Source organism: Octopus sinensis, linkage group LG29 (assembly GCF_006345805.1).
Source record: "Octopus sinensis linkage group LG29, ASM634580v1, whole genome shotgun sequence".
Classification (NCBI taxonomy): Eukaryota; Metazoa; Mollusca; class Cephalopoda; order Octopoda; family Octopodidae; genus Octopus; species Octopus sinensis.
In genome coordinates this window covers 2,232,287-2,244,668 of record NC_043025.1, presented here as the reverse complement: position 1 = coordinate 2,244,668, position 12,382 = coordinate 2,232,287, and the positions used below count along the sequence as shown (strand labels likewise).

General features: G+C 34.8%; 1 protein-coding gene across 1 annotated transcript in view; it reads right to left on the bottom strand.

Moving 5' to 3' along the window:
- Positions 1-705: 705 nt before the first annotated feature.
- LOC115225972 (insulin-like growth factor-binding protein complex acid labile subunit) overlaps positions 706-12,382 on the bottom strand; it is a 109,830-nt gene continuing 98,153 nt past the window's right edge. Inside the window, exons 20-25 of the mRNA XM_036514788.1 lie at positions 11,196-11,267; positions 10,598-10,669; positions 7,703-7,774; positions 4,900-4,971; positions 3,526-3,597; positions 706-781 (exon numbers count right to left, since the gene is read on the bottom strand). Coding sequence (XP_036370681.1) covers positions 706-781; positions 3,526-3,597; positions 4,900-4,971; positions 7,703-7,774; positions 10,598-10,669; positions 11,196-11,267 — 436 coding nt within the window. The remainder of the gene's footprint in view (positions 782-3,525; positions 3,598-4,899; positions 4,972-7,702; positions 7,775-10,597; positions 10,670-11,195; positions 11,268-12,382) is intronic.

The window sequence follows — 12,382 nt, the reverse complement described above, 5'->3', positions numbered from 1 at the left end:
TTGTTGTCGCTGTTGTTGTTGTTATTGTTTTTCTCATCGTTATTTTGTTGCAGTTTTAATTGTCGTTCTCTTTCGTCTTTAATTACCTGTTTTACCTGTACTTATTGTTTTACCTGTACTATGAGGAGAGGATAGTAGAGTGATGAAGAAGAAGAGAGAGAGAGAGAGAGAGAGAGAGAGAGAGAGAAAGCAAGCTGGACAGACTAGAGGATAGTGAAGATATGTAAATTTTACAACAAGGCGGCGAGCTGGCAGAAACGTTAGCACGCCGGGCGAAATGCTTAGCAGTATTTCGTCTGCCGTTATGTTCTGGTTTCAAATTCCTCCGCGAGGTCGACTTTGCCTTTCATCCTTTCGGGGTCGATAAATTAAGTAATACCCAGTGACGCATTGGGGGAGTGTAATCGACTTAATCCGTTGTCTGTCCTTGTTTGTCCTCTTCTGTGTTTAGCCCCTTGTGGGTAGTAAAGAATAGGTATTTCGTCTGCGTTACGTTGTGAGTTCAAATTCCGCCGAGGTCGACTTTGCTTTTCATCCTTTCGGGGTCGATAAATAAAGTACCAGTTACGCACTGGGGTCATTGTAGTCGACTTAATCCGTTTGTCTGTCCTTGTTTGTCCCCTCTGTGTTTAGCCCCTTGTGGGTAGTAAAGAAATAGATATGTAAATTTTACATTCATAATAGAGAATAAAAAATTAAAGGAACTTACAACATCTGTAATCTATGAAGACTTTGAAAACTTCCTTGGTCAATATTCGAAATATTATTTCGGTAAAGATATCTGTAGCAGTAATGAACGATAATAACATTTGTCATTGAAAATATTTGTGATAAATTATTGAATACTGTGTGTTTGAAATAATGAGACAAACTGTGAGAAGAAAGATTATGAGGAAAACGAAGATAACGAAGAAAAGAAGACAAGAAAAGGAGAAGAAAAGAAAAAAGAAGAAGAAAACAAAGAAAAAAAGAAAAAAGAAGTAGGAGAAAAGAACAAGATGTTGAAGAAGTAGGGGGAGAAATAGAAGAAAACAATGAAAAGAGGAAAAAGAGAAAGGAGAAAAATAATTGGAGGAAAAAAGAATTAAAAAAAGATGAAAAGTAAGTAAAAGGTAAACAAAGAAAACGAACAACAAAATCAACAACTTCAACAAACAACAAAAATAAAGAAGTACAGAAGAAGAAAAAGAAGAAGAAAAAGAAGAAATGGACAAGAACAAAATCACGAGGAACAAAAAGATGGCAAATAAGGAGGTGAAAAAACGATAAGGAAGAGATAAAAAGAAGAAATAGAAGAAAGGAAAAATAAGAACAGGTAAAACTGGTAAAGACGAAAGAGAAGACAATTACAACAACAACAAAAATAACGATGAGAAAAACAATAACAACAACAAGACAGCAACAACAAAAGGCGAAGAAGAAGAAAAAGGAGGGGAAGAATAGGAAGGAGACGAAGAAGAAATGAAAGATAAAGAAAAAGATGTAGAAGAAGGAGGTGCAAAGTAAGAAAGGAAAAAGAAACGGAAGTAATTGAAGAAGAGGAAGAAGAAGAAAAAAATGAAGAAGAAGAAGAAGAAGAAGCAGAAAAAGGAGGAGAAGGAGAAGAGAAGATATCAACATGTGTTTCAGCTATACCAACACACTCACACACACGTTCACACACACACATGTAAATATGGCGGGAAAGTAGATTACTTTAAAAAGAAAAGGCGAGAGAGTCAGAAACATAAGAAAACATCAAATATTTAGAAATATATTTGTGGTGGAGTTTTATGAGGGAAAACAAGCAAATTATTCGTACTGAAAGCTGGCGATGTTTACAGAGAGAACCCAATAGGTGACTTTATTGTAAATATTTATATTGACTCATCTCGTATATAATGCGGTATTTCAATAGGATGAAAGAAAAATTGGTGAAGGAGGGGATAAACCACTTGCATCAATTTGCAATAAAAACAGGTAGTAACTTTACATTGTACTTATTCTTAGTGCGAGTTTTGAAGAGTGCTGCTCGATCTAACAGTTATGTTTCAAAGCTATACCGGAAGTGACAAGGGAGCATGTTCGGCATGTTTTGCATTACGACTTCAACAACATAGAGGAAACTGCGAAGAATATTAATGCAGTATATGGAGATCGGACAATAAAGGTAAGCCAGTGTCAACGGTAGTTCCAGATATTCCGAGCTGGAAACTACAGCCTTGAAAACGAGCCTCATCCTGGAAGATCTGTAGAGCTCGACGAGGACCTCCTGCAAACTCTGGTGGGACAAAATCCCATTGCAACTGTTCAGGAACCAGCAGAGAAGAATAGATTTGGTCAATCAACATTCATCGACACCTGCGTTCCATTGTAAAAGTCAGGGAATTGGATCAGTAGATTTCCCCCATATTTCGACTCTAATCGCGCGCAGTGCGCGAATGTGTCCTCTTCTTGCTGCCACGGTCTCATGCATGAACCTTTTTTGGACTGAATAGTGACTGGTGACGGGAAATAGGTTCTCTATAAATGTCAAGCGCCGAAGACAGTGGTAAGGAAAAATACCGGCACCCAAGGACTTCAGCCGCGCAAAATATTGTTACCTGTTTCGCGTGGGATATGAGAGGTTTAGTTCACTCGGACCTTTTTAACCCAGCCAAACATTAACAAAGATTTACTGCGAGCAGCTTGAGGGGCTTAATCACCCGCCTTCGATTTCAAGATGAAAGGCGTTCTTCCATCAGTATAATGTTCGGCCACATACATCAATGATGACATTCCAAAGGCTGGAGCAGTTTGAATGGGAAACGATGCCCCAGCCAACATATTCGTCGGGCACTGCTCCATGTGATTATCATTTATTCCGCGGTCTTCAAAATCTTTTGGACGGAAATAATAGGAATCCTGTAGACGGGGTTATAAGATTTTTTGAGGAGTATATTTCGCCACGGAGAAATGTATTTTGGAAGAGGAGCCTTGATTTTTCTACCAGATAGGTGGAGGAGCATTGCAGAAAATGAAAGAGTGCATATTTTAAATGAACTTTGTTTATCTTAATATTGAAAAATATAAGAATTATAAAAAAAACACATCATTTCAGGAATAACCCAATATGATCCGCTTCAAATTCTACAGGTTGTATTAGATAAATAAACGAAAGTGACTGAAGAAACTGGAAAGGAAGAGAAAGATTTGAAGAAATAGCAGACAGTTAAGAAGAAGGGGAAAAACAAAATTCAAGATGGGAATGAAAAGCAGAGGAGGTAAAACATATGGATACGAATTATTTATTCAAATATATATACGTCGACATTCAAATACATAGGAACATACGTAATACATATATATTAATATGTTTTGATGTAAACATAAATCAAATCTCAGTTGCATTTATCTTCATGCACAATCAGAACAATATCACGTAAATATAGGGACGGAATATGAGTAAGAGGGCAAATAACGAGGAGTGAAGAAGAAACCAGATTATATAAAATTTATAGAAATATTACATTAATGAAGTTCTTGGAGAAAATTAAGCAAACTCACAGTTTCTTCAGAATTGGAAGATCTTGGAAGATACCTTTCTCAATATGCGAAATATTATTTATGTGAAGAGATCTACAGCAGAAAACAAATATGATAAATATTAAAATAGAAATTATTTGCAAAAGTATATGAAAAACTTTTCTTTAACATGGGAGAATGGATGAGAAGACAGACAGCAAGAAACAAGAAGAAGAAGAAGAAGAAGAAGAAGAAGAAGAAGAAGAGAGAAGAAGAAGAAGAAGAAGGGAGAAGAAGAAGAAGAAGGAAGAAGAAGGAAGAAGAAGAAGAAGAATGAAGAAGAAGAAGAAGAAGGGAGAAGAAGAAGAAGAAGAAGGAAGAAGAAGAAGAAGAAGAAGAAGAAGAAGAAGAGAAGAAGAAGAAGACAGGAAGAAGATATGTTTAAAGCTAAGATGTTAAAGAAGATAAATTCAGAGAAAGTACTTAAAAGATGACAACGAATAATTTGGAAGTTGAAAACGATCACATCAGATATTTTAAAAATCTAATATCAGTGAAAGGATATCTGGGAAATCGATGCAAATTATAAGTGTTGGAGGAAGGAGAAAGAAATATGAGACTATATTGTAAGTATTAGAATAATAAAATGAAGTGAATGAAGAAGTCGGAGAAGGAGTGGCAAAGAAAACGGAAAAGGGCAACCGGTAGAAAAGAAATAAAATAAAATATGTTAATACAAATTATATAGTTTCATGTGTGAAGGCGCATGGCTCGGTAGTTAGAGCGTCGGGCTTACGATCATGAGGTTGTTGAGTTCGAATCCCGGACCGTGATGCGTGCTGTGTTCTTGAGCAAGACACTTTATTTCACGTTGCTCCAGTTCACTCAGCTGTAGAAATGAGTTGCGATATCACAGGTGCCAAGCTGTATCGGCCCCTTTGCCTTTCCCTTGGATAACACTGGTGGCATGGGGAGAGGAGGCGGCATGCATGGGCGACTGCTGGCCTTCCATAAACAACCTTGCCTGGACTTGTGCCTGGGAGGGTAATTTTCTAGATGGTCAGTATCATGACCGAGAGGGGGCTCAGATGTACATGCAAACACTAACATTTACACGAACATACCGGTATACATTTTTCGTTAATAAGTCTGATGAGACATATCTATATATTATATATATATTATATATATATATATATATTATATATATATATATGTATATATATATATATATATAGGTATATAGATCCTTGTCTAACACGGCTTTAGAAAAGTTCAAACAGATATTGTACCAATATGGGAACAGAATATGCTTTAGAATGAAAAAAAGAGCGAGGGAAAGAGAAACGAGGGTACAGCAAAGTTACATAAAAATAACGTCCATAATGTAATCTTAACAAAAGTGAACGAACTTACAATTGCTGCAATCGGTAAAGGCCTTGGAAGCTTCCTTGTTCAATACTCGAAATATTATTTCCATTTAAATACCTGCAGCAATAAAGAAACAGGATAACAGTGTTTATGGAAAATGTGTTTGATTACATATTGAAATGAAACAAACGATGACAAGACAGATTATGGCAAACAAGAATAACAGAAAGAAAAACAAAGAGAAGACGACGAGGCTGAAAGAGAAGAAGTAGGAAGAAGAAGAAGAAGAAGAAGAGGGAGGAGGAGAAGAAGAAGAAGAAGAAATAGAAGTAAAGGAGAAGAATAAGAAAGAGGTAAAATATGAAGGAAAAAAGAAGCAGAAGTTGTTGTTGTTGTTGTAGTAGTAGTAGTAGTAGTAGATTAAGAAGAAGAAGAAGAAGAGAAGAAGGTGCAGAGGAGGAAAACGACACCACGATAACGACGCTCATGAAGAAGGCACAAAATAATAAGTATAAGAATAATAATGAGAAAATGTTATGATGATGATGATGACATTGATTATGATGTTGAAGGGGAAGAAGAGGGTGAAAAGGAGGAGGTGGAGAAGAACAAAAGTGAGGTATAAAAGGAATGGGTGAGGCGGAAAAGATGAAGGGAAAGGTGTTACGATTGAGACAATGGATTCGTTCGAGTAGAAATTGTAAAGACTTCTGGTCATATATTAAAAGAGTCTCGATGAAGGAAGGAATGTCAGAGGATGATAACCATGATGATGATGACGATGATATATGATGATGATGATGGAGATGATGATAAAGCTGAAGGGGAATATTACTATGATGATGTTGATGACTCTGATGATAATGTTGATGATGATAATTATGAAATTAATGACGACGAATAATGCGGAACAGGATGAGAATGTTGATGATGTTCGTGTTAATGTAAATATCAATGAATAACCTAACAATTCTGTAGATGAAGAAGAAGATGATGATGATGATGATGATGATGTTGATTATAATCATTATATTTATTATTTATTGTTATTATTATTATTATTATTATTATTATTATTATTATTGATACTGACGAGAATGATTAGTGATGAATAATACGTTGAGGAAATCACGGTGATGATGACAATAATAATGATGATGATGGTGATTGCGATGACGATGATGACGATGAGAAGGAGGAGGAGGAGGAGCGGAAAGAGGGTATTAATGAGAAACAAGTGGAGTAAGAAGATATTGAAAATATCAAGAATTAGTGAGACAATTATGTATGATTAAGTATAAGGAAAGTAAGATTACAATAATAAATCGATGCCATGGTGATGATATGATGATGATGATGATGATGATGAGGAGAGGAGGAGGAGGAGGAGGAGGAGAGTAATGACAAGGATAATGCTCAAAGCGATAACGATTAGGACACTAAAAATGATGTTAATGATGATGATGTTGGAGATTCGGATATGAATGCTAGCTTAATACTGATGACAATAATGACTGAATATCTTGGTGATGACAGTGATGAAGACGTTGAAGATGATGACGAGGATATCGAGGAAAAGAAAGGAAAGGAAAATAAAGAAAGAAGTGAAGAAAAAGAAGAACGAATGAAAAGAAGAAAGGCAAGCGAAAAGGAAAAAGAAAGAAATAGGAAATGGAGATGCTGAAGAAAGGTAAAAAAAGTAGATGAAAATGTAGAAATATCGGTATAACATGAGAGTGTGGAATAGTCCAGACATTTAATATTCACCTGAAATTCCACAGAATCTGAAGAGTTTATGCACAGAGAAATAGGAGAGAATTAATGAAACGATGGGGTTTTTTTTTATTGCACAACACTAAAATTGTTTCTTTATGTCACAAGCATAGAGTATTGATGAGATGATAGAATTAATATACAGCGTATTCCTTACAATCATTCAAAGGTGTAAAATATGCTTTCTCAGTTGAATATTTGAAGAAGTCCTACGTTAGGTCATTCTGTCATTTCACTGATGCATATTATATATGCCTATCTTTATCTTTTACTTATTTCACTCATTACACTTCGGCCATCCTAGAACACCACCTTGAAAGACTTTAGTCGAATGTATCGAACACCTGTACTTATTTCTGAAGGCTTCTTACTTATTCTATTGGTCAGTTTTGCTGAACCGGTAAGTTACGGCGTGGGAAGTACCAGCGCAATTAGTTAAGAGATGGTTGAGGACACAGACAGACACAAAGATGCACATATATGTATATACATGTACCATACAGCAGACTCTATCAATTTCTGTCTGTCAAACCCACTCAAAAGGAATTGCTTAACCCGAGAAAAAAGGGAACGTCATGCGCATATCCACGGTGTGACACTCAGTCTTCTGTCTTGAACCATGTGGTATGTAACAAACATGTTACTACACTAACATCTGTGTCTGCATATATGCATATCTGCGCGCGTGTGTGTGTGTGTATGCATGTGAGAAATGTATTCCATTTGGGTAAAAGAATGATAGGAAAACCGTGTAAAAATGTTTTTAGTCGCACGATTTTCTGTTAATAACTATGATTTCTGTTACAGATCCACTCAGACACCGACAGAGATATGAAATGAACCCTCCACACACAGATAAAGATATATATGTTTGCATAAAATAATACTCTCATGCACAACACATTTATTCATTCACACAGAGACATATACACTCCTACACGTCTTCATAATCATACAAACGGAGATATAATGGTAGAATATAAATTAGAAATGCAGAAAGAAAAATTAAGAAAGTGAAGACATGAACTTTCTAGTGATATTACGTTAATAAAATATCAACGAAAATTGAACTTACAATTCCTGTAAATTGGTAAGACTTTGGAAGGTTCCACGTTCGACTTTCTCGATCTTATTATGCTCAAATGTTCTTTTACATGAAACAGATTATAAAAGAAATAATACAGAAACGTTGTCGGATAAAACATTAAATTTGGAGTTTTAAACTCAAATGAAGAAAAGAGGGCTATGAAAGAAAAGTATGACAAAGTTAATGAAGGGGACGATTTGGAGAGGGAGATAGAAGAGGAGGGGATGTAGGAACTGAGAGGAGAGGAAGAGCGGAAGTATGAAGTGGATAGGAGGTGGGTAGTACAGGAAGCGGGAGCAGAAGGTGGAATAGAGAGGCGATGCACAATGAGTAATTGAGCGGAATTACTGAGGATGGTGAAGGGAAATAATGGGTGGAAGTATGGATTTATAAAAGTGCAGTAAATACGATGAAGCGAAACACGAATTAGAAATGGAAAAATCAGCTGAAATCTTTAAAAACGAGAAGCAACACAAGATGGTGAAGATGAAGGATGTAGAGGGAAATTGTGAGGAACACAAAGATGCAGGAAGGAAAGACATAATAGAAGGAGATGAGGAGAATAACAAGGATAATCAGAATAGGGGAGAAGAAAATAAATATGAATATAAATAGTACAGTCACACATATGAGCCTACACACATAGAATTTTGCCGAGGATATCTATCGCTGATGTTGATGCACCCACACATACCTTCACACGCATACCTTCACACGCATACCTTCACACACATACCTTCACACGCATACCTTCACACGCATACCTTCACACGCATACCTTCACACGCATACCTTCACACACATACCTTCACACGCATACCTTCACACGCATACCTTCACACACATACCTTCACACAATGCATACCTTCACACACATACCTTCACACACATACCTTCACACGCATACCTTCCACACGCATACCTTCACACGCATACCTACACACGCATACCTTCACACGCATACCTTCACACGCATACCTTCACACGCATACCTTCACACACATACTTCACACGCATACCTTCACACGCATCCTTCCACACGCATACCTTCCAACACCTACCTTCACACACATACCTTCACACGCATACCTTCACACACATACCTTCACACACATACCTTCACACGCATAGCTTCACACGCATACCTTCACACATATACTCAACACAAACAGCACGCACTACCTTCACACATATACCTTCACACACACATACCTTCACACACACATAACCTTCACACGCATACCTTCACACGCACTACCTTCACACGCATACCTTCACACACATACCTTCACACACACATACCTTCACGCGTATACCTTTCACACACATACCTTCACACGCATACCTTCACACGCATACCTTCACACGCATACCTTCACACACATACCTTCACACACATACCTTCACACGCATACCTTCACACACATACCTTCACACACATACCTTCACACGCATACCTTCACACGCATACCTTCACACATATACTCAAACACGCATACCTTCACACATATACCTTCACACACATACCTTCACACGCATACCTTCACACGCATACCTTCACAAATATACTCAAACACGCATACCTTCACACATATACCTTCACACACATACCTTCACACGCATACCTTCACACGCATACCTTCACACACATACCTTCACACACATACCTTCACACGCATACCTTCACACGCATACCTTTACACACATACCTTCACACGCATACCTTCACACATATACTCAAAAAGTCTAAAATAGATTTAAACAGAAACTGAGAGAGAGAGAGAGAGAGAGAGAGAATATGAATTAGAGAAGACAAAAGTTGGAAGAAAAGCAAAATGGGAAGACAATAAGTAATTAGAATTATCGTTGGATGATATTGCTGATCGTATAATGATGCAGCAGATGAATATAATATGTTGTTAATATTGAGTGAGAAGAATTAAACTTGGAAAAGGAAGAACGGTGACGACGGAGAAAAGGAGAAAGAAGAATACGATGAGAATTAGGAAGGGTGAGATACAGGTGTAGAAAATGTAGTAGCAGTAGTAGTAGAAAATGTAGTAGTCGTTAGAAGAAGAATAAGAAGAAGAAGAAAAGAAGAAAGCAGAAGACGGAGATGAAGAAGGTCTTTAAAACGAACACGATAAATAAGATTAAAACAGAAATTTTAACTAATAACTCGGAGTATGAGAAGGTAATTTGGAGAAAGAGAACAAGTTGGAAACGAAAATCCCAGATACACTCTGTCAGATACACACACATGCACATACAGTTTTGCACTGTGCTGTTACGCCTACACACTCACATTGTTACAATGAAAAAACACTCAACCGCAAATTTGATGAGAGCGAATATATGTTTGTTTACACGCACACACACACACACACACACACACATATATATATATATATGTATATTTAATTATATATATTCACTTCATTTCCATAATACAAAATCCCTGTAGTTGCATAAGTGTTTCATTTTCTCATGGTAAAATTTCTAACATTCCATGAAAAAATGTGTTGCTCCCATTGTGTGTTGGTACGTTTGCCAGGCTGTGTGTACGCATGTCGGTAGATATTTCATTGGAGGAGGGAATGATTTATAAACCGTGAGAAATAATTAAGATCATTATTTACTGCTAATGACTATGATTGTTCTTACACACGCATAGGAACTCAAGCATGTAGGAACATTGACACACACAGAAATACAAAGATGCGTATTCACATAGAATCATACTCACTTAGACAGAATCTTGAAAATAAGTTAGATAGAAAGAGAGAGAGAGAGAGAGAGAGTGAGACTGAGTAAAAAAGAGAAGACATATAAATTATAGAGGTAGTACATTAATAAAATATTACCAACAAAAATTGAACTTACAATATCTTTAAACCGGTAAGGTTGTGGAAGATTCGCTGATCGATTTTTTCGATCGTATTATTCTTCAGATATCTGTAACATAAAACAATGTATAAAGGAAAGTGTAAATGAAAGATTTCTGATAAAAGGAGGCCAAGAAGATGATGATGAAGAAGCATAACAAGAAGGCCAAAGAAGATGAGGAAGATGGAACAGAAGAAACGAAAGATGAAAAGCACGAGCAAGGAAAAAGACGGCACGAAAAAGAAAAAGAGGAAAAAAAAGACAAACATGATAAATAATAATAATAATAATAATAATAATAATAATAATAATAATAATAATAATATAATAATTATAATAATGAAGAGCAATAGCAACATCAGTAACAATAATAACTACAAGAGAAGAAGAAGAGCAATAGAGAAGAGGAAGAGCGCGGAAACAAAGAAGAGAAAGAATACGAAGAAGACGAATAAGAAGAAGTAATCATACAGATATATTACCAATATGGGAGCAGATTATGAGTTAGTGTGATAAAAGAGCGAGAGAAAAGTGGAATTAAATTACAGAAAATATATGAAAAATCATATTTTCTTAATAAAACTGAAGAACTTACAATATCTTTAGTCTAGGAAGATCTTCAAAGCTTCCTTGTTCAATGCTCGAAATATTATTCCTGTATAAATATCTGTAGCAGTAAAGAATGATGATAAGATTTGTTATGGAAGAAGGATAACACGAAGAAAAAGAAAAGAAGCACTAGAAGAAAAAGTACAGGAAGAAGAAGAAAAGCAAGAAGAAGAAGAAGAATAAGAAGAAGAAGAAAGTCACGAATAAGATAGAAGAAGAATAAGAAGAAGGAGAAGAAAGCACGAGAAGAAGAATAAGAAGAATAAGAAGAAGAAAAGAACGAAGAAGAAGAAGAAGAAGAAGAAAATCACGAAGATAATAAGAATAAGAAGAAGAATAAAAGCACGAAGAAGAAAAGAATAAAATCACTAAGAATAATAATAAGAAGAAGAGAAGAAGAAAAGCAGCACACGAAGAAGAATAAGAAGAATAAGAAAAAGCCTAAGAAGAATAAGAAGAAGAATAAGAATAAGAAAAGCACGAAGAATATAAAGAAGAAGAAGAGCACTAAAAGAATAATAAGAAAAGCACTAATAAGAACAATAATAAGACGAATAAGAATAAGAAAAGCACTAATAATAAGAAAAGAATAATAAAAGAATAATAAAATCACGAATAATAAAAAGAAGAATAAGAAGAAGAATAGCACTATAATATAAGAGAAGAATAAGAATAATAAAAGCACTAATAATAAGAAGAGAATAATAATCACTAGAATAAAAAAGAAGACAATAAGAATAATAATAAAACACTAAATATTAAAGAATAATAAAATCACTATAATAAGAATAATAATAATAAAGAATAATAATAAAAGCACTAATAATAATAATAATAATAATAAAATCCACTAATAATAAATAATAATAAAATAATAAAAGCACTAATAAGAATAAGAAGATAAAGCACTAAATATAAGAATAATATAAGAAGAAGAAAATCACTAATAATAATAAGAATAATAATAATAATAATAAAAAATCACTAATAATAATAATAATAATAATATAATAATATTAATAATAATAATAATAATAATTATAACATCAACAATAATAAGAATAATAATGAATAAGAAAATCACTAATAATAATAATAATAAATAATAATAATAAAATCACTAAAATAATAATAATAATAATAAAATCACTAATAATAATAAAATAATAATAA